General features: G+C 62.9%; 1 protein-coding gene across 2 annotated transcripts in view; it reads left to right on the top strand.

Annotated features, from left to right (window-relative positions):
• The window catches only part of Vav2 (vav guanine nucleotide exchange factor 2), a 160,897-nt gene that overhangs the window by 95,137 nt on the left and 39,464 nt on the right, over nt 1–26,296 (top strand). For both annotated transcript variants that reach the window (XM_027942146.2, XM_027942152.2), the window contains exon 4: nt 11,652–11,720. In XM_027942146.2, coding sequence (XP_027797947.2) covers nt 11,652–11,720 — 69 coding nt within the window. The remainder of the gene's footprint in view (nt 1–11,651; nt 11,721–26,296) is intronic.

Below are 26,296 nucleotides of genomic sequence, written 5' to 3'. Positions count from 1 at the left end.
TCAGGCTCGGCCTCCTGGCCATGGTCCTGGGCTCTGGTGGCACCAGGCAACCTGGAGAGCAGGCCCAAGGGTTTTGCTGAGTAGTGACCTCTAGGGAGGGTCCCTTGATGGTGGCCAGCCCCTAGCATGCCTGGGGCTAGGGTCAGGGTTCTGGAGGCCAGTCAACACCCTGGTGCGTTCTAGCCCAGTGCTGCCCCGTCCCTGGGTGCTCACGAGGCAGCCGGTGTTGGAGAGAAAGGTGTGGGGGCTCCAGGATCCCTACTTCTGGCTTGGAGGGACAGTAGGGTGAACCTCCAAGGATAGTGACCTCCTCATTCCTCAGCAGAGTCACCCTTCAGGGTGGTAGAACTGCCCCCGTGCCTGGTCACTGACACTGAAGCCCAGTGCCCACCCCTGTGCTTTCCTCTGGGAGGGAAGGTGGTCTCACTCTGCAACAGGCAGAGAGATGAGCCACCCCGCGCCCGTGTCCACCGCAGACTCACCTGGGCAGCCGGTGCCCTTGCTGGCTCCTCTTCAGAGCCAAGAAGACCTGCTGCGTCTTGCGCTGGGATTTGTGAGGTCATTAGAAGTCCTCACAGGTGGCGTCCTGGCACTGCCTGTGGCTTGGGGTGTGGCCTGGGTGCAGGTAGGCAGACGGCTGCCCCCCACAGCTCTCCGCAGCCCCTGCCCACCACTCCTACTAGGGTCAGCTCACCTTGTCACCGGAAGGTCTCGTGTAGTATACTGAATGTCACGTTGCCACCCGTGGCCATCACCTGCCACCCCCCTCTGCATGTGTGCTGCTTCTGTTGGTCAGGTGGACCCTGTTCTACGAGGGCAACAAATGGCCCTGAGTCCTGCTGACTCAGCAGCCAGCCGGGTCTGGCTCATGACAGGCCAGACGTCAGCTGGGGGTCGACTGAGTCCCTTCTCTGTCACTGGGGCCTGGCGCTCGCTGCTGGATAGCCTCCAGCTGGCCCCACAGCCTCTGCCAGCAAGTTCCTGCGTGTCCCCTCTGTCCACGTTCCGTGGCCAGCTTCCCTCCTCTGTTCTGCAGGCTCATCTGTTTAACTCGTCGTTATCTCTGACACCGAGAGCCAGCCAGGCTACCCAGGCGCGGGCACGCTGTGGCTCTGGATCAGGAAGGAAATGCCCACCCAGCCCCACGCTCGGTCCTTCCCCGGCCCCTTCAGGAGGTGACCGCTGTCCTGAACTTCAGGTTTCCCGCTTCCTGCCCGAGGGCTGGGGCGGTCCCTTGGTGGAGGACCCGCCTCGTGCGGGAGGCCTGGGCTTGGCCCCAGGACTGTGAAACAAGACGGCCAGCCGCAGCCACCACAACACTGAGACGCAGTTCTGGCTCATCTTGGTTGTTTTGGACCTTATAGAAAGAAAACTGAGAATTATGTTGAGACTCCCTCACTGTCGCGTGGGCAGGCCACGCCACGGCCTGTCACTTTGCCCCACACCTGGTGGTGGGCTACCCAGAGCCGCCCTGCCCTCTTCCCTTGGCCACAGACTTGCCCAGGGGTGTGTGCTACCCAGCATGAGCTCCCCGATGACCACTGTGACCTGCAGAGGTGGCAGCTGAGGAGAGGACACTTCTGGTCCAGGGCTACCCATCTGGGTGACACTGGGACTCCTGGGTTGGCCTGGGTGCAGCCTGTGGCCCAGGCGTCTCTGGGCCCTTCCAGCTCAGGTCCTGTCAGGACAAGCCTTAGGGGCTGGGGACGCTGGCCTCATACTGACCCTGGGGGCAGGAGAGGCTCTGCTTCCCCTCTGGGGCTGTTGTCGGGAAGGCTGCCAAGCACCTGAGTCTCGCTGTCCACAGTGTGGAGCTGCTAGTGGCTGTGGCACAGTGCTGGCTTGGCCCTGGTCCTGATGGGGTTGGTGGCTGTGGGAAGCTGGATTTTCTCCTTTGGGGTCCTTGGACCCCCATTCCCTGAGCTGGGAGAGGCCGGTGTCTTCCCAGTTTGGGAAGCAAGAGGGTCTGGAAGGAGCTGGGGGTCCCAGGAGGTCAGGGCTGTGGCCCACCCTGTTCTGATTGAAGCCCAAGGCTGCAGCCCACCAGGGCACTGCAGCCACCAGGGCACTGCAGCCCACCAGGGCACTGTAACCCACCAGAGCACTACAGCCCACCAGGGCACTGCAACCCACCAGGGCACTGCAACCCACCAGGGCACCGCAGCCACCAGGGCACTGCAGCCCACCAGGGCACTGCAGCCCATCAGGGCACTACAGCCCACACGGCACCACAGCCCACCAGGGCACTGCAGCCACCAGGGCACTGCAGCCCACCAGGGCACTGCAGCCCATCAGGGCACTACAGCCCACACGGCACCATAGCCCACCAGGGCACTGCAGCCACCAGGGCACTGCAGCCCACCAGGGCACTGCAGCCCATCAGGGCACTACAGCCCACACGGCACCACAGCCCACCAGGGCACTGCAGCCCACCAGGGCATTGTAACCCACCAGAGCACTACAGCCCACCAGGGCATTGTAACCCACCAGAGCACTGCAACCCACCAGGGCACTGCAACCCACCAGGGCACTGCAGCCCACCAGGGCATTGTAACCCACCAGAGCACTACAGCCCACCAGGGCACTGCAACCCACCAGGGCACTGCAACCCACCAGGGCACTGCAACCCACCAGGGCATTGTAACCCACCAGAGCACTACAGCCCACCAGGGCACTGTAACCCACCAGAGCACTACAGCCCACCAGGGCACTGCAACCCACCAGGGCACTACAGCCCACACGGCACCACAGCCCACCAGGGCACTGCAGCCCACCAGGGTACTACAGCCTACATGGCACCGCAGCCCACCAGGGCACTGCAGCCCACGTGACACCGCAGCCACCAGGGCACCGCAGCCCACCAGGGCACTACAGCCCACACGGCACCACAGCCCACCAGGGCACTGCAACCCACCAGGGCACTGCCACCCACCAGGGCACCGCAGCCCACCAGGGCACTGCAGCCCACATGGCACTGCAGCCACCAGGGCACTGTGAAGAAACAGTTGCCGGCCTGACCCCGCCCTCCTGGGCTGCCCAGGGCCCAGGGCTGCTGCTCTCCAGAAGGGCCGAGACCCACTTCTGCGTGCTGAGCTTCCGAGCTGGGCATCCCCTCAGTGGACCTTGGGAGAGCCGGGCCCGCCCTGTCCCCTCACAGGCTTCATCCAGCCAGATCCAGTGCATAGAGGCCCCTGGGAACCCTGTCCCAGCCTGTCAGCCAGTCATGTGCACCTACTGTGTGCAGCTGCTCTGAGGCCCTGGGTTCCGGGGGAGACGAGTCGCAGGGTGGGGTGACAAGCCACTCCCAGGTGTGTGCTTGGTGTCCCAGGAGGTGTGGAGCCAAGTCCTGGCAACAGGAGGGAGGCAGTGGCAGTCTCCCCTTCATGGGGTGGGGGCCTGGGAGCCTCCAGCCGTGGCCTCTGAGGCTTTGTCCAAAGCCCTCCTGGCCCCTGTGGCCTGTAGGGCCTCCAGAGCGGAGGCTGGGGAAGTGAGGGGTGGCTTGGCGTCCAGGGGGGAGTGAGGGCTGATGGGCAGCAGGAGGTGCCAGGCAGGTGTGGCACCCCTGGCTCCCACAGCTCTGCCCCTTCCTGGACGGTCTCCTTGGACAACTCTGCCGCTTCTCCGGCTTGGCATGCCTTCTGGGAGGAGACAGGAGGGCCCGTGTTGGCCACGTCCTGCTCTCGCTCGTGAACGCAGGGAAGACAAGAATGACTGGGGCCCCTTCAGCCAGGTGGGTACACCTGTCCCCGCCCCTGGCCCCATACTCTGACTGGGCAGAGGCTGGCATCTGTGGATCAGCTTAACCAGATGCCTGGGACTCGGTGCCGTCGCTGCCGTCGCTGTGGCGATGGAGGGCTGGCCAGCTCTCTCTGGGAAGCTGACCAGGGAGGCTGACCGCCCTTCCCAGGATTGGCTTCCTGCTTCTTCTATAGTCACTGGAGTGCGGCTGACCCATTAGTGATGCCTGTGGTGCTCAGAGGGGCCGGGCTCTGGGTTCACTGTCCCCGTGGCAGCTGTCCCCTAAGGGAGAGGTCTCTGGGTCTAGGAGGCCAGCCAAGGCCGAGGCCACGAGGCTGACCCTTCGTTTCCCAGCAAGTCTGCAGGAAATTGGAGGAGGGGACCAGAGGGCCTCCAGCTGTTCCGTCACCCCAGTCCCCCGCTGCTCAGAGGTCGCACAGGACCTCCCCATTGGTCCTGCCTGCTTGGCCAGCTCTGTCTGCAGGAGTGCGGGTGGCAGCCTCTCCTGGCCCCGGGTTGCGGTCCTGAGCTGCAGTGCTCTCCAGGCCTCAGTCACGTTGAGCTCTCCTGACACTCTGGGGGCTGTCACAAGGCCACCAGGCTCTCCCTGTGCTGGGAGGACAGACCTCCATTGGGCTGAGGGTCATCCCCGGGAGGGAACTGCGTGGCCCTGAGGAGAAAGGGTATCCATTTCCAGTGGTGCTGGGTGTCCCATCTTCAGAGCAAGTCTCACAGCTGCCCCGCCAGGGCCACCTGGACCTGGAGCAGTTTGGGGCTGTGGAGGCACCGCTGGGCCTGGAGGTGCCCAGCTGTGGGTTGGGAGACTGGGTCTCTGTCCTATCCGTGGTTGGGAACCTCGGGCAGGCTCAAACCTCAGCCTGTGTCCTTCTGCGGGCGGGACCTGCCGTCTCTCTGTCCCAGTGATTCCTCTGCCCCACATGGCCTAGCTCAGTGCCAGCTCCCCAGGCCCAGGCCAAGAGGATGTCTGGGGGTGCCGGCCCATCAGGAACCAGAACGTGGGTGGTCCAGGTCCTGCCTGGGGCAGGGACTGTGCTGCAGCGTGTTTGCAGAAAGAGGACGCCAGAGGCCTGGCGGCTGGCTGGGAGAGAGGCTGTGTCCTTGGCGGGGCTCTGCAGGCCTGTCTGCGCTGCAGCCTCCCTGCTAGCCTGTCCCTCCCCCGTCATGTGGGTCATGCCCCAGAGCCGCCTGTTCCCCCGGACGCATCCTAAGTGTTCATCCAGGCGGGATGCGGGTGGGGTTTTCTGACCCAGCAGGCAGGTGTCCTTGGGAAGAGGCCACGGCAGGCAGGCGTCCCCGGGAAGAGGGCACGGCAGCGAGGCAGTGAAGGCGCAGTGGCAGAGGGCTGGGACCCACTGCCTTTCCCCTTGCTGCTGCCCACAGGCGCCTCCCAGGATGCCTGTTGGGGAGGCCAAAGCCCGTGCGACCTCCAGCGGCCAGCAGCACTTTCCTCCAGTGTCCAAGGGCCTCTGCCTGCGCCCCCCTGCAGGGGCAATTCTGCCTTCCCACGAGGTCAGCGGGTCTCCTCTGCCTTGTGGGAATCCGGAAACAGCCTTGCTGGGCTTGGGGTCACTCCGGGGCTCTCTGCCGTGGCTCTGGTGTGGTCTTGGGTCCCCAGGGGCTGGAGGTGGCTGTGCCTCTGCCTCCCTCACTCCCACGGGGACTGCCAGGTCAGACGTCAGGGTCCACCTTCCCACCTGTCCCAGCCCACACTCAGGCCTCCTCCCCCTCCTGCCCTCACTGCTCCTCCAGCCCCTCCTGTACACCATCCCCCCTTCACCGTCACCGAGAGGCAGGTGGTCTGTCGCCATCTAACCTGTGTGTCAGCTGGGGCTGGGCTCAGGTCCCCAGCAAATGCACAGGCCAGGCTCCCCCTGGGGTCACACCCCAGCCTGTCTGCTCTCACCCTGGACCTCAGTTCAAAACGAGACGGCTGCCCAGGCCCGCTCCTGCCTCCTCCTGGCGTCTCCCTGGAGAGGCCCTTCCTGTTTCCCAGCCCAGACGGCCCCCACCCAACTAGTGCTCTCTGTGCCTGTCCCTGTGCCCTCAGCCGCACTGTACCTTCAGGGAAGGGGACAGTTCTGCTCATCTCTAACACAGGTGCACTGGGGGGGTGTGGTGCTCCTGCACTGGTGTCCACCTGGATGGGTGTCACTGGAGCGGGACTCGAGATCCGTCCCTGGCTGGCTCTGACATTTGGGGCTGTTCACCGGGAGAACGGTTTTTAGTAAACAACCCCAGGTCTCAAGGCCTCCTGCAGGTTAGAAGGCGGCACCAGGTGCCTCTTGAATAACTGAAGGGGCTGTGGGTCCTGGGGCTGCAGCGTCTGATGTGCCTTTCAAGTTTGCGGACCTCCGCTCCGCCCCCCATGCAGTGCCAGAGGGGCCTGTCACCCAGTTCCACTGCCCTGGGTGGGGGTCTCCGGGCCAGCCCCCCTCACTGGCCTCTGCTTCTCAGAGGACTCCTCTCCTGTGGCCTTCTTACCTGGGTGAGGTATTCCTGAGCCCTGGGGTGGCCTGGTGCCACCCCTGCCCCAGCGTGATTCCAAGGCTAGACTCGGGGTAGGGAGTGGGGGCCAGCCAGGGCCCCCCCACAGTGTCACACCAGGGTTTCAGGCAGTGTTGCCTACCACATGCGGGTCTGGGTGGCCACCTTGTCCCCACTTCAGCACTGACAGTCCCTAATCCCAAGAAACCCCTCAGGCCCAGGTGGCCAGGAGCTTTGGTCCCTCCAGGTGGGCCAGGGCTGGAGCTGGGCACACTAGGGCCCATGGGGCATCCTCCTGGGCTATGAGCTGTCTCGCCCTCAGGATGCAAACCAGACTCTGCCCCGTCCCTGGTCTTGGCTGGCACTGGGCCAGGCCCGGGAGGACGGGGCATCTGTGGGCTGCTCTGCTGTGGCTGTGAACACCCTTGGAGATGGCCCGTGGGGCTGCGGGAGCTACGTCTCCCTGAACAGGCCAGATGCAGGAGGCGGCGGCGAGGTTTCCCATGGGCGGGTGACTTCCGCCTGAAATGCCCCTAGACCACGGAACAGACCGCGAGTCCTGGAGGAGCTCAGCTGCGGCAGAGCCAAGCACTGCCCAGAGCTTCAGAACCTTCTGGAACTAGGGTATTTATTTCAGGTCATGTTCTTTTTCAGATGTATCATGGGAGAAAACAGTCCCTGGGGTGGTGGGTCCAGGGACGAGCGGACTCGTCTGACCCCAGCAGGGCAGAGGAGCTCCCCGGGCTGGGGGGGCACTTGGCAATTTTGAGAAAAGCAGCCAGGTGTCCTGCAGCGCTGACTGGGAGCTGGGGACCGTGGGATGTGGGGCTGGGTGCTCAGTGGGCATGGGGTGCTGGCCAAGGGCGGGGGCTAAACAGGGTACTGCCTGCTCCCGTTCCCCAGCTGGGGAAGCCCAGGCCAGATGGGCTTGGCCAGCGTTTGTGCCAGGTGCACTGCCTGCTGGCACCCCCCAGGGAGCAAGCTTCTCCCCATGCTCAGTGTCCAGGGTGGGTGGGATGGAGCTGTGGGCGTGGCCCCGCTCCTGAGGGTGCACCTGCCCTGCGGATTTGTGTGTTCAGAGCTGAGAGGGGGTCCCTGCTCTGGGTGGAGGAATCCCCAGGAAGCAGGCCTGGCCCTGGGGCGCAGGATTAGATTTAATAATGCAGGAAGGCCACTGCCAGATGGGGTCAGGGAGCCCAGTGCTGCTCCCTGGCTGGTTTTGACGAGATGAAAGGATCAGATGGGGGCTTGGGGCTCAGGTGGCGTGAGCAGCACCCGCAGCCCAAGCTGCCCTTCATGTCCTCGGCGCCACGTGCAGATCGTGCTTGCTGTGGAAGCCCCCCCTCGTGGCCCCTGGCCCCACCAAGGCACACCGGGGCGTGAAGCTGACCAGCCCCCAGCTGCAGCTCTGGCACAGGACCCGCCTCTGGGGAAGGCACTGGGTTGGGGTTCTCGCCTTGGCCTCCAAGCTTGTTTCAAAAACCAGATCTGACCTCCAGCAAGCTCCCTGGGGCTTCCCAGGAAGCAGCCCAACTGTCCTGCTGCCCGCTGAGGGCCCGGCCCCTCTGTCCAGGAGCCCCAGAGCCACCCTTCCAGCCCTGGGGTCCTTCCCCATCAGCTGCACGTGGGGCATTTGGCAGAGGCCACTGTTCAGAGCAGGGCCGAAGGAGTCCTGAGGGCAGGGCCAGAGCTCAGTGTTGACCCCCAGCCAGAGCGGCCCTGTTCCCGCTCCCTGAAGCCATGACCAGCAGCTGTGGTCAGCTGGAGGAGGTGCTCTGTAAACACCTGAGGGAGGGGGCAGTGGAGTTACTGGGCACAGGGGTCCTGCTCCCTCTGTTCTGTCTTTGGGTTTGGCCCCAAGTGTCCTTAGCTGTCCTTTCTTCAGGTTTTTGTCCTCTGGGTGGCACTGAGACTGATTGTCCTGTGCAGACATGGCCACAGCAGCTGGGGCGGAGGCCGACTTTGGAGAGAGGCCCTCGGGAGGGTGGGGGTGCTGAGGAAGCCTGGGGGTGTCCTGTGGTGGGCTGCTCGGGGAGGGGCTGCTGCTGGCCCCCGGGGGGTTCAGCAATGTGCATTCCAGGGCCCAGTGCTGAACGAGGTGGACCTAGGCCAAGAGAGTGGTCAGTCCCCTGTGAGGCGGGTTTGCACTGAGCCTTGAGGGGTGCTGGACGTGGTGTGGGGAGGGCGGGCTCGGGCAGAGCAAGGGGGGCTGTGGGGGCTGTGGAGACTGCGGGAGGCTGGCAGGCCCCCCACCCCCTGTCTTGAAGCCATCCCCCACCGAGCCCTCCCGTCCCCAGGGGATCTTTCCCGCCACCATGGCCCGCCTTTGTTTGGCGGTGGCAGGAATTGATTGGATTTGGAGCTCCGCTTAAGGGGCTTTGTGGCCCCAAAGAGTGGAGCTGGGAGAGAAGTGGCCGAGGCTTCGCGGTGGCAGCGCCTTCTTCTGACTCCAGCTGTTATCTCAGGGGTAGGGAGGCCAAGGACAGGACCGGACAGGACAGGACAGGAGGGCTGAGCCCAGACACTGAAGGGGGAGAGCAGGGAGAGGGGAGGATCCTGCCTGCACCATCGCCAGCAGAGCAGAGACCACGGACGTGAAATTCCTCTCGAGTCTTGTCTTAGGGGGTGCAGAGTGGTCTGTCAGGAAACGAGACGCTGTGTCGGCACGGCTTGAAGGCCCCCCTGAGCCCTGTTGGGCAGTGGAAGGTGGCCCGCGAGGACAGGGCTGGGATGACAGGACAGCTCCGCTCTGGGTCTTGCTGGGTGCAGAACATCCTGCCAGACCTGCTCCTCTTCACGGCAGCTCCAGAGAGGGTGCCACAGTCTCCATTTTCCAGGGGAAGCAGTCAGAGAAGTTAAGTGTCTAATCTGAGCTCACACAGCGGGTAGAGAACCTCACCTAGCCTGAAGCCTCTCTTGTGCTCCCTGCCTCCGGCTCAGCCCACCTGGCCAGGCAGGCGGGTCTCACCCGAAGGCTGGGTCTGGGAGAGGGAGCCCTGGGTGCGACCGCGGGCTGCAGCATGGGATGCCTGCTGGGGCCTCGCAGGGCCTGTGCCGTCCCACGGAGCCAGCTGCTTCCTTCGACCACTTAGCAGGTGGCTTCCAGAAATGGGTCTCCGAGTGGCTGCCTGTGCCCATCCTGCTCTTCAGGGGTAGCGGCTGCGCTGTCTCCTCAAATCTCTGGCCCACCCTCCTGTGTTGGTGTTTGAACCAGATGCAGTCCTCGCAGCGCAGTGGGAGGTGTGCACCCTCCCCCCCCCGCCCCTGCCACCCCGCCCCTGCCACCCCGCCCAGCGCTCCTGTCCCTCTCTCTGCACCCTCATGCACCACGCTCCTAGGAGAGGAGTGGGTTCCGAGGTTCTCCACGTGCAGGTAAAACTCGTCCTACAGTAAGCGAGAATTTTGGTAATTTTTCCTTATTATCGTGAGAAGCACGTGGAAAGCATGGCAGAACGCAGCGTGGTCCCCCATAACCACACACACCTTTGTTTTCATGCATTAGGAAGAAATTTTTAAAAAGCTGAAAAGAGTAGAAATGGCTGAGGTGATGACTGGGGGCCGAGGGTCCTCCTAGCGAGGGTGGCAGGAAGGGGACAGCCTGCGCTGGTGGACGGGGAACTCGCGCTCTGGCTCTGGGGCCGCTGCTGCGCCCCAGCCTGGCCAGCTTTGCCTGTGCTCCGCGGCCGTCGCCTGTGTGCTCTTGTAGCGGTCGGGCCACCAGCCCCTGGCTCCTCGGCCCTGGCTCCTCCGTCCCAGGCTCCACCACCCCGCTGTGCGGGGTCTGGGCCTCGTGGGGAGAAAGGGTCTTGCCGGGTTTCCTGGCTGCCAGAGGGCTGAGGCAGCAGGAAGCCTCCTGCTGGTGGCCGGCTCTGCCCTGGGTCTGATGGCACCAAGCCCTGGGTGCTTCCTTCATCCTGAGGGAGGAAGCTGGGCAGGGGAGGTGGAGCCCACCAGGCAGGGGCCAAGCCGGACCCCACTGCCACCAAGCCACAGGGTGGGGGACAAGGACAGTGGCCTGGCGGATCTGTCTTGGTGACCTCAGACCTAGGCCAGGTGCAAGCAGGTCTGTGACAGGGCAGGCTGGACCCAGCCTTCAGCCCCAGCCCAGTGGGCCCTGCACAGTTCTCCTTGCCGGCGGGGCCTCCAGGAGGTGCTGTCCATCCCTGCCAGTCCCGTGCTGGGCAAATGTCAGCTTGACCCCAGGCCGGGAAGAAGTCCCTGCTGGTACCTGGGCGGGCCAGCTCCCGTGGGCTCCCAGGTTCCTGGGCAGCAGCTTTCCAGGGAGCTCAGAGGCTGTGCCCGGGGCTGCAGGGAGACGTTTGGTTTGATTAAAGGGCATTTCTGCTCCAGAGAGGGGCTGACTGACCTGTCCTAAAGGAGCTGCGGCCTCCGCCTCCTGGCCTCCGCCTCCTGGCCTCCACCTGTGCCCGCTGTCCCCTGTGGCCTCTTCCTGGCTGCTGTGGGAGGTGGGGCCTGCCCAGCTTGTGCAGAGGACTGAGAGCAGGGCAGTGCCTGGGGTTGCCCGGAGGAGCCGCAGCCTCCCTCTCCCCCTTTCCGGCCCTGTGGCTGGTCTGGGTGACATTGACACAGGCTGGAGAAGAACAGTTATATGCGTGTGCATGGGAGTCCTGTAAAAATGTGGGACTCAGAGAAGGGCCCGGTGACGGAGCATGTAGGCCACCCTGAGCTTCAGAAGTGGGGGCCGGTGAGCCTGGAGGGCCAGTGGGTCTCGAGCTGCTCTCCCCCGTGCAGCCCCTCGCTGGTGGCACTCTCCCCCGAGCTGGCTCACCTGGGGAGTGGGGAGCTCTCCCCCTCGGCTGGTTCTCAGTTTCTTTTAGCTCAGAATGGTCAGTAGGCCAGAGCACGTTCTGGGCTGGTGTTCTCCACCCCGGCCCCGAGGGCTGTGGCTCCTCCCCTGGGTGAGGACCCTTGCTCCTGCAGGCAGCCGGTGCCTGGAGTGGCCTTTTCAGCTGGACACGGGATGTGGCCATGAGATGTCTCCCAGGAGCCCTGGGGAGGGTGTTGGTGAGAGCCACCATCCTCAGGCTCTGCAGAGTGGAGGTGACAGGCAGCACCCCTGACCTTCCTTCTGTGTCCTGTCCTGGGTGACCTGGGCTGGCCGCCTGCCCACCCTGCGTCACACCATGAGGTGCCCAGGAAGTCCCACACCCAGTTTCCAGGACCTCCAGGAGTGTGAGGGCAGCCTGGGGACAGGGTTGGCCCAGCCACCCACTGGCAGCAGGATGCTGGGGGTCAGCGAGGGCGGCCGTCCGCGCCCCAGGACTCTGCCCTCAGCACCCCCATTAGACCCCAGCGGTTGCTGTGTCTGCAGCACCAGGCCGCAGTGTGGTCTCTCAGGGGACAGGGCCCGGGAGAGCTGTGTCCTCATCCTTACCTTCTCTCCGCAGGCCTTTCCCCTCCGAGGAGACTGCAGAGAGTGACGATGACGTCTACCGCAGCCTGGAGGAGCTGGCTGAGTAAGGGGCCAGGGAGGGAGGTGTCTAGGAGCGGGCCCTGGGCTGGCCTGCCTGGTGTGGTGGTCCTCCTGCCTGAGCAGGCTGTGGCCATCTGGGGGGCTCTGGGGGATGGGCGGCCCTAACTCGCGCAGCCTGCCTTCTAGAAGGTCACTGGCCGGTCCAGAGTCTGGCCTGGGTGTTGGCCCAGGGGTGCAGTGGGCCTCCTCCCAGGTCTTCTCCTGTGGGACTCCAGGGAGCTGGTGGCTGTGGGCCTCCTGTGGCCCCAGGCTTGCTGGGGCACCTGGCGTGGTGCCTTCAGAAGCACGGGCAGGGGCAGGGGCAGTGGGTCTGCAGCTCATGGTCTCCAGGTGGGCGGGCAGGGCCGGTGGAGTTGTGTCCCTGTTCCTTGGTGGCCTGTGTTGGCTTCAGCCCTCTCTCTGGGGGATTTCTTTCCTCCTCCCACACACAGCCCAAGCCTGGCCTTTCCCCCCAGGGACGGGGGATGGAACACCTGCAGGGCCCGCCATGGCCAGGGTGGGGTCTTCTGGCTGCTCCCAGGGAAGGGAGCCCCCCTGCGCAGGGCGGAGCGGCGGTGTGGAGGAGGCGGGAGCCGTGTCCTGCAGGGGAACTGAGGCTGGAAGGTGCAGGACTCCCGCCCAGGTTGTCACTGGTGGCTCCCGGCCCCTGTGCCCACTGCCCTCCCAGGCCTGGGCTTCCTGGCCGCCGTGGTCCCATCTGTCCACAGTGCAGTGGCACCTTCCTTTGTGCTGGAGAGACTGCCCGTGCCTCTTGGGCCGACCTGCTCCTCCTCCCCCCTCAGCATAGGCTGGCGAGGAGGCTCCTACCATGACTAAGAGCCAGCACTTAGGGGGCACCTGCTGTGGCGGAGGCTCTGCTGGGGACTTGGTGCCTCTTTGCCTCACATAGCAGGTGGTGTTTGCACTCTGTCACCCCAGAGTCAGCAAGTTGTGCCCGCAGGCCACCCAATGTTCTGTGCAAGACATCCCTCCCGCCCTGGGCAGGCTAGAGAGATTGGGGGTCCTAGAGTGAGGGGTGCTGCCTACCACGGCAGGAGGGACTCTACAGGGGCCTGGGACCTGTCCTCTGCTGGTCTGCGGCTGCCTTTCTTACTGAGCCCAGGTTGGACCCCTCCCCAGCATTCCCCCCCTTGGAAAACCTTCTCATCTGCCAAGTCTGGGCCTAGGTGGCTCCCACTCTGGAAGCCTCGTGCGCCCCGTCCTGGATGGACTCACTGCCCACAGGGCATGCATACCCCCGATGGCCCCAGGTGTCCTGGGGTCACAGAGTGATCAGCTGTCTAAATGTCTCCTGTGGGTCTGAAGTTTCCCGAGGTTGGATTCCGGGCCATCTTCGGCACACCCCAGGCCCTGGTACAGGCCCCAGGCCCGTGGTCTGACATCGACACCCACTTGGCGACTCTGGTGACAGGGGGGTGCCTGGAGCCTCTGGGGCACACAGGCTGCGATTCCGTCTGTGCAAACATTGTCCCTGTTTTGCAGATTAGGAAACAATCCCAGAGAGGGGACACCCCCACTGGTCCATGTCTCCCAGCTAGTGAGTGGCAGGAGCACAGCTGACCCCGTCTGTGCCCTGACCTCTCCACCAGGCAGGCCTGGGCGCCCCGGCCGTGCTGAGTGCAACCTCTGATTTGCTGTGTCTCCCGTCTCCAGTCCGAGCCGGGGGTCGGCAGCTCCCAGAAACGTCCCTCAGTGGCTGCACAGATGAGGGCCCTGGAGGACGGGGACCTGTGGGCCTTGGAGAGCCGAGTCTTGGCATGGACTGTCTCCTAGGTAGGAGCCTCAGGCAGGCGAATCCCCAGCACAGGGCCTCAAATGCAGCAGGGCTCCATAAATGCTGGCTCTTAACGGGGCACGCTCCCCGAAACTGTCACACCAAGGTGGCCAGACCTGCCCCTCCGCCCCGGCCAGCCAGCCCCTGCCTGCGGCCTGTAGCCCACCTCTGGCTTCAAGGCTGCAGCGAGTGCAATCCGTCCACAGGCCCCGGTGCCCACTGCCCCCTTTCTCTGCCCTTCCTGGTGGGGACTGTGCCCTTGACCCACAGCAGGACGGAATTGCTCATGCAAGTCAGGGACGGAAGGCTTGCCCCGTCCAGTGATACCCTGTGACACTCAGAGTGCGCTTTAGTCCTTACCACCATGGCTATGACAGACTGAGCCGTGAGTCACAGGGAAGGGATGAGTCTGATCTTTAACTTGCAGCTCGGTCCCAGTGGCTCGCGTTTAATAAATTTTTTCATGTTTGTTTTTTTTTTTCCTCTCTGTTCACTGAAAAGCAGGATTTCCTAGCATCCTGTCTCTGTGGACTTAGCGTTGACATTTAGCCATTATACAAACTGCTGTGCCGTTTCTTACCTGTGGGGTGTGGAGGCGGGAGGTGGGCGTGGCCTAATCGAAGCCTTTGGTTGGTGGGAGGGAGCCAGGGGCTTTGGGGCCGAACAGCCACGTCAGCAACACTGGGCACTGTGCCTGTCCACAGGACCCTCAGCCACCCGGACCCCAGGCGTTGTGGCCATGGGGGATGTCACACACTGACTCTCCTGGCTCCCCATGTGGCCTAGGAGACCAGTGAGGGACTGTCACCTGCTTTCGTTCAGTTGTCACCTGGTTACTAGGTGCGTCAGTTGGCCTGGGACCAGGAGCTGGAACATGAAACCTAAGACAGAGCTCTGCCCCCTGAGACCCCTCTGTCCATTCGGGTGGTTTTGGGCAGGGTGGTGGGAATGATGGGGCAGCACAGGCCACCTCTGCCTCCTGGCGCGGGGCTCTGGGTCTCCACGTGGGGCCCACTCCAAACCCACCCTTAGGAGGCTTGCGCAACCCCCATGCAGGGCCAGTTGGGAGGTGTGCCCCAGTCACAGTGAGATCTCTGTCCACCCTCCTGGGAGGGTCTGTCCACCTTGGCCTCAGCTCCCCTGTTCCTGCTCATGTGGTCTTCCTGGAGCCTTGGTGTCCTCCTGTGTGACACGGGAGTCGGGCCCTGCTCCGTGGGACTGCTGAGAACATGGGCAGGCCTGGGTGGGGTGCCCGGAGCTTCTCGGGCTCGTGAGTGTCCATGCAGCCTGCAGCCCGCTCTGTTGATGGAGCAGGTGACTGTCCAGCTTCTGAGTGGCTGCGGCAGCACTGTGCCACAGGGACCAACTCAGGCCACGCACACTATTGAGGACTTCCTAGGAGCCACACGGCAGCAGAGGCCGTGGAACTCACTGTAGGGCTGTTCTGTTTGCTGACAGAAGCAGAGTGGCCCCAGCTGAACCCAGCCGTGGGACGCTCGGCAGCACAGACACCTCTCCTCGCCACACCAAGTCCCTAATCTGAAGGTTTGTGCCTGGCCAGTTCCACCCCACTCACTGTCCTGTGAGCTGGACACCAGCAGGGCTCTTGGCCATCTGGACAGGCAGTGCCGGTCCCCGATCCACAGTCTCCTTCTGGGAGCCAGGGACTGAGGTGGCTTTCCCAAGTACCCTGAGCTGGCTCTTGAGATGGCCGAGGTGTATGATCAGGTGGTGAGAGCGGCCGGCTGGAGAGGTCAACACTGAGTAGTGCTGCTCACATGGCTCTGCCACGCACCGTGCCGGGAGGAGCCCCTTTCTGGTGGCTTGGTCAGTACCATGCATTTGCACTGTGGTTGGTCCCACTTCTCAGGCCCCCCCCTGGACCCTGGCTGCCACACCTGCAGGCAGGTCTCCACGGAAGGCCGACAGACCTGCCTGGGATGGTATTGCAGGAACAGCAAGGGGCTGGGGTCACCAGCCTGAAGCCTGAAGTCCTCTCAGGAGAGTGGACAGAGGGTCTCAGAACCTGCAGGAATGTTCCAAAGAGCAGAGACAGTCTTGCAGCAGGAGCAGCAGCCACAGAAGGCAGGGCAGGACCCGGTGCCCACAGTGGGTGTGGACACCTGGGCGGGGGCAAGCGGGGCCAGGCTGCGAGGACGCTGACCCTCTGGGTCTGAGAAGTGCCTTGGGGGTCACTCTGGGTGAAGTTCAGCCCATTGGGGTAGCTGCCTGCTTCATCCTGTGTGGTGGGGTGGGGACAGGTGGCTGGCACAGCAGGGAGCCTGCTCCCAGTGGCGTGCTGGTGAGTGTCCAACGTCCAGCTGCACAGGGTGGCTGGGTGGGGCACCCTGATGGCTGCCCCTGCCCCTCTGCCTGGTGTGAGTGCTCTCACTGTGACCGGCCTCTCGGCTCTGGGGACAGAGGTCCTCCCTCAGCCTCTGCCCCTCCTCTCCGGTGCCTCTTCACGGGGCTCTTGGGCCTCTGTGCAGGCGGGGTCTCCCCGGGCTCTGGGAGGGGCAGCTTTCAGGTGTGGGCCTGAGCGGTTTGGAGCCTGGAGTTGGGCAGGTGTCTCGCGCAACATCAGACCAGGTGGCCAGGAGCTCGCAGCTTCCTGCCTCTGGCCCTGTGATGGCCTGCCAGGCAGTTGTGCCTGGGGCTGGCCAGGTGCCGCTGGGCGGGTCACAGCCCGCTTCCCTGTTGCAGGATCTGGGCCAGGTGCTGCCCCTCGAGGGTGGTGACATTGCAGGCTGTTGCTTGGCCTGCTGCCACAGGACAAGAGATGGACACCTGGACCTGCCCCATGCTCCAGGGACCCACGCATCCCTCTGAGAGCACAGGTTTGTCCCCGGGACCTGCTGGCTCAGCTCTGACCCCACGGTCCTTGGAATAGAAGTGGTTTTCACACTCGGGTGTGGTCTTGACCCGCACACTTTACTGCATCGTGAAGGACTCGGTGGCTTTCACTGTGTCAGGTCAGCGTTGTTGGGAGAATTTCCTAAGGTGCAGAAGTGACGTTTCTGGTGCGGAGGAGGTCTAGGGACCCCCAACTCTGGTGGGGTTGGGGCACCCAGATGGGCTGGGGCTGCAGGAGGGCAGGGGACCTGTGCCTCCTCCTGACCCTGGCCCCAGGGGCCTCCCTCAGCCACTCTGTGCAGAGCCCTTGATCAGCGGGAAAGACCATGGAGAACGAGCCCCTGCGGGGACCCTGGCCAGGCGGGAGCCCTCCCCACGCTGCCCGCAGCCCGCACTCTGCCCACCACACCACAGAGCTTGCTGGAGCCGCCTCCCCAGCCCACGAGGGCTCACTTGCACTGGGGGAGGCCTGTGTACATGCGGGGTGCCCCCAGTGCTGCCCGGCTCAGGCAGGAGAGAGGCCCTGGGGGGCATCTCACGGTCACCTTCTAGAGGGGGTGGGTTTGGAAAGACGTCCAGGGAAATAGCCCTTATGGACGGACCACGCTCCAGCCTTGTCGACAGCCCCTGCCCCTGTTCCTGGGAGGAATGCCTGTTGCCCACCAGTAAGAGGAGGCCGGAGGCCAGGCTCTCCTGAGGTGGGGGTGTGGACCCTGGCCACGTCCCCTGCTGTCCAGGGCAGGAGTGGGCTGGAGAGGAGCCCAGGGTGCAGGCAGGACACAGGGCCACAGCACTGTGAGGACAGGGAGGCAGTGGTCTCATGCCTGAGGGCCTGGCCTGGACAGGTGATGGCCAGGGGCAGAAGGGCCTTGACCAGGGCACCTACAGCTGACCTCGAGCAGTGTCTGCCAGCAGGGTCCCCCCCGCCCCGTGCCTCAGTACAGTACACTTGGAACGTGCGTGCTCCCCGAGCTGGGCCTTCCTTGGTGGCACCCAGTTCCCTGAACACAGTGGAGGGCCTGTGTCATGGGGACTGGCCAAATGGAACCCAAGAGCCAGTGTCCACGGATCCCGCCTTGCCAGACGTTTCTCACCTTACTACCTTGGTCCAGTGCAGAGGGCCCAGAGCCTTTCCACTGCCCGGGAAGGTGGTGGGGCTCCGAGAGGGGAAGACCCCTGCCCGGGGTCACACAGCCAATGAGGGAGAGCTACAGTTTGGACCCAGGCCTGTCCAACCCAGAAGGCCCTTGCCTGACCACCCCTGCCAGCTCCAGGAGCTCAGAGCTGGGCACAGGTCAGCACCCGTCACAGACCTGGGGCCTGTGCCCGTCAGTTCTGTGTTTCTCACCCCCAAAGGGCTTCCACCTCTCACGAGGGTCAGCCAGGCAGTGTCCACTGGCCACACACCTCACAGAGCTGAGGCTGGAGGCTTCCTGGAGGAGGTGTGGGTTGGAGTGCCTTTTGAAGGGGTGCAGGATCTGCCTGAGTGTAATTTAGAGAAGCTGCCCTCCTGCTGCCCGGCTGGTCATGGCATGCGATGGGCTGAGGTCCTGGGAGTCTGTTACTCAGTAGCAGAGGCCAGTGGTCCTGGCCCAGGGTAACCCATGTGTGCAGCCCAGCCCCGGCTGCTGGCCTGGTCCACTGGCCTGATGTCGAGAGGGGATGCAGGCAGGAGAGGCAGGGGCTTCCCATCTATGCCTGTGTCGGCAACAAGCCCATGAGTGCTTCTGTCCCTCTGTGGTCCTCAGAGCCATTGGCCACTACCAGTGGGACTGACAGCCCTGCTCTCTGCGCCCTGTCCTGCCCTCAGGACTTCTCCCGGACCCCTCCGCGCAGCAGGACCACTGTGGGCCTCTGTGGGTCTGGGGCTTCCGTGACCTTGAAACCCTGCTCCCGCTGGGCACCATGGGGAGGCTGCTGGTCCAGGCCCTCTGGGGGAGTGCCCTCAGGTGCACGTGAGCCCGCTGTCAGCCCTGCCTGGCTGGCCCTCAGAGTCAGTGGCAGCGGCTGGCCGGCCGGTCTCTGTGGACTTCCACTTTGAATGCCTCGTTAGGGGCTGTCAGGAGAGGTCACAGCGGTCCTCTCCTCATTCCTGCCATCTCTGCAGGGCTGGGGGCTGCCTGGAGGAGTTCTAAAGTCCCCTGCAGGGAGCAGGGAGCAGCTGGCTGTGGCCCGAGGGACAGTTCTGTGCTCTCTAATGAGGTCCCTGCCTCGCCCCTGGACCCTGGAAGCCCCAGGAGGACAAAGCCTCGGCCTTGGCGCCTCCCCCCATTCAACACTGAGGCAGCACACGGGGGGGCACCTGGGATTGTGGCTTAGAAGGGACGTGGCACACTGGGCCCTGAGTGGCCTGCTGTAGGACCGCCACACTCCTCCATCCTACGGCACCCAGGCTGCCTGCTCCAGAAGCCATCCCCAGGCCTGCCAGTGGATGACGGGCACCCGCCCCAGGAGGTTCCCAGCACACCAGGGCGGCCTCTGTTGTGAGGAACACACAGGGCAGACTACTCGACCTGGGCCTGGTGGCAAGGGGAGTGGCAAGGGGAGGTGCCAGGGTGCTGCCAACATTCACGATTCTTACACCGAAAGGCCCGAGTGCCAGGCCAGCCCTCACTACAGGTGATCTGGCCTCCAGTTGTAGTTGAGGAAATGAAGGCTCAGAGAAGGGAAGTGACTTTCTGGAGGTAGCACAGCATGCTTCATGGGACAAAGGAAGAACTGAAACTCTAAGCCCTCTGCTGTGGTGGCCACGATGTCCCCTGGGCCCAGCTCCTGGGACACCCTTGCATTCTTCTTGGTTCCTGGGTGTTTTTAGAAGGTGGTCTAAATTTATACCTGCTTAGAGGGAATTCCCAGAGGAGGGAGGTGTGGTGTGTGCACAGCCCTCAGAATAGCTCCCTGGTGTCCTGTCCAGCTGAGCTGTGCCACCTGGGCGATTGCTGCTTTCCCCACCTCCCAGGGAGTGGTCGGGCTGCCGAGGGCAGGTGGCATGTAAAGAAGCCCTCGTCCACCTGTCTGCCCCCCGTGCAGACCGTCCAGTCCACGGGGCTTCTCTGCTGCCCCCGCCCCAGCTCCTGGAGACAGGCCGCTGTCGGCGTGCAGCAGGTCAGGAAGCCCCCATTTGGTTTCCTAGTAACCAGGCGCTGACCACCGGGACCTGTCCTGGTGATGCTTCTCGTCCTCAGTCCTGAGGCGCGGGGCACAGGCAGGGTGTGCGCGCTTGTCCTTGGTTTTCCTGGGCGGGGGGCTGGCCCTCTCTGGGCAGCTGCCTTCTGACAGCAGGCGGGGCTCCAGCCGGGCCCAGGATCTCGGGCCGGAGGCAGGAGTTTGCGATCTCAGGCCACGGCCCGTGCTCGGGGCCCCTCCTGGAAGATTTCAGGCTGTTTCAAAGACAGAAATAATTGTGGGGATTTAGCATCTGTCAGTGCAGCTGACGGCAGGAAGCCACGGGGGAGAGACCAGGGGGAGAGACCAGGGGGAGAGACGGCGAGGAGACTGGGGGTGGGGCGGGGGGCAGCGGCCCCTCTGCCTCTGAGTGGCCGCTTTCCTGCTGTGGCCCAGGGTCCCTCCCTTACATCTGTGCTCTGGTGTTCTCAGGCAACTGGATGAGGAAGGGCAGCCCCTGACACCAGGCAAGGCCACAGCTGGGCGGTGACCAGATGGGCCAGGTTCCTGGGCCCCCAACCCCCAGCGTCTGCATTTGAAAACTGCTGCTCTTAACACTGCTCACTGAGCACAGGCCTGTGCCAAATATCGTCTCAGTGAAGGAAGGTGCGTTTATTGAGCACCCACTGTGTGCGTGGCTGGTCGTTCGCATTGTGGCTGATCCTCTTCTGACGCCCTTGGCAGCTGGGGAAGCCGAGGTCCAGTCTTCCTGCCCAGAGTTACCGAGCTAGACACCCGTGGGCTGGGAGGTGGCTTGGACTTGTTCTGGAGGTGACGCAGACCCGCCAGCTCCTCTGGCTCCAGGGGAGCCCCACCCCCTCTGACTGCCACCAAAGCGGGCTGCCCAGGAGGCCAGGCGGAGCATGATGGAGGTGCACCGTGGGATTCAGAGGCCCGCGGGCTCTGCAGGGTGTCAAGGCGTGGGCTGGACAGGTCCAGCAGGGAGGCTTCAGCCTGGCCTCCTGCTCCCCGTGGGACTGTGTGCAGGGGCCAGGGGGTGGGCTCCTTCTGTCGGGTCTTAGCTGGACTCTCTTCAAGCTGCTGTCTCATGAAAACGGGGGCCAGGCTCCTCCCTGTCGCTGCTCTGCCCTCCCAGGAGACCCCAGACCCCCAGCCAACCTCCACGTGGAGCCCCCAGGCCAGCTCTGCCAGCTCCCTCTGCCGTGCTCAGGATGGTGAAGTGACCCACAGGTGACGCCCTTGCTAAGGAGCAAGAATGGTGGAAGGTCAGGGCCACCGTTGGCCAGCGCCTGCGCCCCACCTGGAACACAGCAGGACAGCTCCTGGGCCTCGTCCCTACCTGAGGGCCATCTTGGCACCAGGACCCAGCCCCCCGCTGCTGCCCGTCATTCTCCACCCCAGCCTGTGGGGGTCGCAGGGCCTTTGTCCACGCTGCTCCGGGACCGCAGGAGTCTGGCGAGCATGGCCTCACGGCGGTGTGGGTTCACCCCATCCAGATGCTGGGCTCATCTTATGGTTGTGGCTGAGCACTCTCCTGGCCATTCCCAGCCCGTCCTGTCATCTGGAGCACGCGTGTGGTGAGGCCGCCACATTTCCAGGAAACCGCACAGACCTGTCCTTCTCAATGTCCACTGACCTTAGTTGAACTGTGGTCAGGGGATCTGGGAGGGGTCTGGTAGGACCCTGCTGGCTCTTGGCAGCCCCCGTACGCACTGCTTGGTTGAGGGAGGGGGCACATCCTGAGGCTTCTGTCACTTGGAAGAGACCCTGGGGCCCGCTCCCTCCTGGCTGCGGGCAGTACACACGGTTGGTCAGCTCTGGTCAGTTCTGTGTGGGACTGTGAGACAGGGCAGGGTGGGGACCAGGTCCTGCAGGAACCAGAGCTCCTTCTGGCATCCTCGGGGCACAGCAGTGAGCATGTTGGGTGGCCACCCTGGGCTCTGCGTATGTGATTGTGGAGGCCCAGTGTCCCTTCTGTGTGGTGTTGGGGTGACCGCCCTGGGAGTTCCCAGTGTCCCTGTCCCCATGCCTTGGCTCTGTGTCACACAGTACACCCTGGCAGGAGCCCACGAGCAGGAGGCTGCTCACCTTGTGTGTCTGGGCAGTAGAGAAGAAGGGCTGGGTCCCGACACCCCCTTCAGGGCACACCCTGTGACCTAATTCCTCCCACTGGGCTCTGTCCCCCAAGATTCCACCACCTCCAGCAGGGCCACAGGCTGGGCCAGGCCTACAGCACAGGGGCCATGGGGGACACTCAGGATCTATACCCCAACCTCAGGACAGGACTTGGGGCTGGCAGAGCTGCTGGGGGTGGGCTGGGAGGCAGGGTCCACAGGCAGCAGCAGCCCCCAAGTCTGCATGTAAGACCCACCTGCACCCTTGGCCACGCCCTCTTCAGCCCCCGCTGCCCAGGACGACCCGAGGGCAGCACTCCAGCCCGCCCACGGTGGGAGGTCAGTTTGAGGTTTGAGTCCAACTGAGCTCTCACTGGAAGAAACGGGAACCTCAGGATCTGGAGTCCCCACAGCGACCCGTTCATGATGTCCAGCGTGAAAGGCACCCAGCCTGCAGAGGAGCAGGAGGACGTGAGCTGGGCTCAGGAAGGAACCGGCCGTGGGAGCCAGCGCCGGAGGACCCAGCTGTTTGCATCGGCAGCTGCGCAGTCAGGGGTCTGCAGGGGACCGGAGCCAATAGGACGCGCCGAGGTGTGTCAGAGGGATCTGTCACGGGGCTCTGCGTATGTGATCATGGAGGCCAGAAGTCCCCACGGTGCGCACCTGCAAGCTGCGGCTCCAGGAACGTTGCTGGCACAGTCAGTCAGAGCCTCGGGGCCTGAGGATCCCGGGCCTGGGATGTGACGCCCAGGACAAAGACCTGAGAACCTGTGGGGGGGGGATGGCGCAGGGTGAATCCAGAAGTCAGAGTCCTGAGAACCAGGAGTTCTGATGTCCCACGACAGGAGAAGCTGTGTGTCCCCCTCCAGCGACTGAGCTGCTCTGCCGTCTCCCACCACTGTGCTCTGCCTGGGTGGATCCCCATCAGTGGACCCGGTGACGGCCACCACGTGGGTGAGGGCAGGTCTTCCTCCCCCCCGTCTACCAGTCCAGTCGTTGGTGTCCATGAACGCTCTCGCAGACACACCCAGAAGCACTGTCTAGGAGCCGTCCGAGCGCCCGTGGCCCGGACAACTGGTACAGAAAGTGAACTGTCACAGCAGGTTATGGCCAGGGACTTCGGAGGGAAGTGCGTGACAGACGCAGGGAGCCACTGCAGAGGACCAGACGACCGAAAAGGGCCAAGTGGAAATGCCCAAACTGAAACCCAGGTCTGAAGTGAGCAGTCACCAGATCAGCTTGATGGAGGTCACAGGTGGCAAAGCAAGAAGCCGTGGACCTTGAAGATGGTTCCACGGGAGCCGCCACAGACTTTATACAACAGACGGGAGAGGGGACGACACATGGAGCCTCAGACACGGCAGACGGTTTCAAGCAGCCCAGCGTGTGTGATGGGAATCCCAGGAGAAGGGAAGGAGGGGATGGGGGTGAGGGAGGCCAGAAGAACCACTGAAATTAGCCAAAACTTTGTGGGTTTTGAAATGGTAAAACTATAAACTGTTGCTGAGAGAAATGGAAGACCTACATAAGTGAACGTCTGTACTGTGCTCATGGGTTGGAGGTGATGTCGTTAACACGCCATGATCCCCAAGGCTCCACAGAAGCAGATGGCTCCGTGATCATTTGGAATAGCACGTGGTCTTGTTAAAGGACAGGCTGGAGGGTTCCCTCCACTGCTTACAAGACTGCCCATGGACTGAAGGGGAGCACAGCCGTGTCTGCAGCAGGCCACAGAGTGGATGGACGGAACGGAGCTCGGACGAGACCGGCGCATGGCCCCTTGTTTTTCTATCTAAGCATCCCAGTGGGGACAACAGAGTCTTTGGTTAATTATTCTGGAACGCTTGGATATTTTTGTGGGAAACAGTGAACACCCACCTCTGGGAAATGTGCATTTCCCAGAGTGTGGGGGACATGCAAGTGGCTCAGCCAGGCAGCAGCGCTAGAGGGGACTCTACCCGTTGCACCTTTCCTACGCCCCACCTGCAAAGTCTGCACCTGAATCCTGGATGTACCTACCAAAACTAGACAGCTCCCAGTAGAAATGCAGGAGAAAAATCTTTAATGACTTGGAAGAAAGCAAAGAGTTCTCAGCAAGACACAGGAGTTTTTAGGTGGGACACAGAACAGAAGAACAAATTGATAAATTTGTCTTCATTAAATTAACAACGAATGCTTATCAAGACACATGAAGGAAATGAATAGCCAAGGCAGAGACTGGTGGTGGTGGTGGGATTATAAAACACACATGACAAAGCACTTGATCCACAATATATAAAGAGCTCCTGGAAAAAGAAAAAAGAAAGAATGTATTTTCAGAAATGAACAAAATTCTTGAAATGGACAAAATCCTTTCCCAAAGGATGATATATAATAAGTACATGGAAAAATCTTCAGCATCACTAGTCATTGGAAAAATGCAAAACACAACCACAGCAGTATTTCACTGGTGTCTGTGCTAGTGGCTAAAATTAAAAAAACTGACAACAGCGTGAGCTGAAGTGGATGTGGAGTGACTGGAAGTTGCACACACTGCTTGTATGGATGTAAATGCTGCAGCCACCTTGGAAGAACCTTGGTAGCTGCTTGTGAAGTTGGAGATGCACCTGCCCGTTGGCCAGCAGCTCCACTGTGGAGGGAAGGCTGTTCCTGTGGAACTGGAGTGTTGGTGCACATGCGCACGGGAGTTGAATGCTCATATGGCCCCTTCTGTCCACCACAACCAAGACCTGGAAGCAGCCTGAATGTCTGTCTAAGAGGCGACTGGTTCTCAGATGGTGCCTCCCACAGTGGACTGGCATTCAGCAGCGTGAAGGGACAGCTGCTGGTACAGGGAACTGCACGTGTGGTGGGGTCTCCAACTCACGTGTGCAGGCAGAGAAGCCAGACAGGAGGGCAGGTGTTCCTGGTGTCCCTGTGTCCTCTACCAGATGAAGGGTATCTAGTGAGGACCGGCCAGGAGCCAGTGGCGGGGAGCTAGCCAAAAGGGGCCGGGGAGCCGCCTGTGAGCTGCACACTGTCCCCTGGAGGGGGGCCTCAGCTGGGGGTACGTTTCCATTTTTGAAGATAGTACATATGTGCATTCCCCAGGGTGCGGGGGACATACGGGTGGCTGGCTGGTGTGACTGTGCACCTGGATGCAGGGGCTCAGCCAGGCAGGGGCGCTGAGGGGACTCTGCCTGTGGCACCTTTCCTAGGCCCCTCCTGTGCACCCAGGATGGAAGCCTTGTGCAGGAGTGGTCCACACCTGCCCTTGTTGGGCCACCAGGAGGCCACGCCTCCTCCTGTGCTCGCCGGGTGCCCTGTGCTCCTCTGCTCCCCTTCTGTGGGGCTTCAGAGCCGCACTCCCCTGAGTACTCGGGGCAGACGTGCTGGGCTTCAGGGGAGCAGTGGGTGGAGCAGGGCTGTAGCCCCCACGATGTTGCCTGGGCACAGGGCACCGTGCCCACTCGCCCGTCTGCCCAGCCTGGCCCAGGGCTCCTGGACAGCGCTCACCCCCTGGGAGCAGGCTCTGGTGGAGTTGGTGGGAGCTGCACCGTTCCTGGTTGATCAGAATCCGAGCTGGGTGGGGCTGGGCCTGGAATTGGTTAGGATGCCCCTCACTGTAGGGCAGGAGGGGGCCCTGCAGCTGTGTGGTCACCACTCAAGGCCCTGTCCCTGGCCAACTTCCAGTCATTTTTATCTGTTTCATCAGCTTATAGAATATTTAATAGTCAAAACCCCTGTCCACATGCTCTGACCGCCTGGCCCGCCGTTGGAGCGGAGCCCACGTGTCTGTGCGGCCAGTCTGTGATGGGCTGTCTGGTTCATTTAGCAGCCTGGATGCTTCTCTGTCTCGCCTGGGTTCTGCACGGTCAGGGTTCTGCACGGTCAGGGTTCTGCACGGTGGTTTAGCCACCAGAATTACTCTGTTGCATGACAGAAATTTGGGTGTCCAGCCCCTGGACAGCGCTTCGCCTATGTCCCCAGGGTAGCCAGGCTGCATCACCCTCGGGGACGGAATCAGAGAGGCAGGGAGGAGATGTGTCATTGCAAGTGACAGTTTCCCAGTGGATTGTCAGACCTGTCTCGGGGAAGCTTTGAGTTGGGTTAGCAAGACTGTCACAATGCTCACCCCCCACTGCGTGTGCATGTACCTGTGTGTGCATCTGTGTCTGTACGCATGTGCAAGTGTGTGTATGTGTGTATCTGCATATGGGCATGTGTCTGCATGTGTGCATGTGTGTGCATTGTGTGTGTGTGTGTGCGCGCGTGCGTGCACTCTCGTGTGCTGCCTGGGGAGCCCCGGGCAGGTGGGGGAACCTGGCCGAGCCTGGCCCTGCCTCCTTGCTGTCTCAGCTCCGTGTGGGTTCAGGGTGCAGAATGGCCACAGTGCAGTTCTCTGGGCAGACAGTGGCCCTGGCGCCCAGAAGGGACTTGAAGGTGGCAGGAAGCTCTTCATGTAAAGCTAGGCCCTGTGGAGTCGGCTTTCCCCACTGCAGCCTCCGTGCCTGACCTGAGCAATTGAGAGAGGCGGCTTCCCCTGGCTCAGGGTTCAGAGGTCAGGCCTGGGTCGGCTGGTCCAGGGCAGAGACATCTCAGAAGAAGGACACAGCGGAGGGAGCTGCCCAGCTCACGGCAGCCAGGGAGCAGAGAGCCAGGGGCCGGGGAGAGGACGGCCCTGCAGAAAGTGACCTGCTTCCCCCAAGCTGC

Source organism: Marmota flaviventris, chromosome 13 (genome assembly GCF_047511675.1).
Source record: "Marmota flaviventris isolate mMarFla1 chromosome 13, mMarFla1.hap1, whole genome shotgun sequence".
NCBI classification, from domain to species: Eukaryota; Metazoa; Chordata; class Mammalia; order Rodentia; family Sciuridae; genus Marmota; species Marmota flaviventris.
This window is presented reverse-complemented; position numbering and strand designations above follow the sequence as displayed.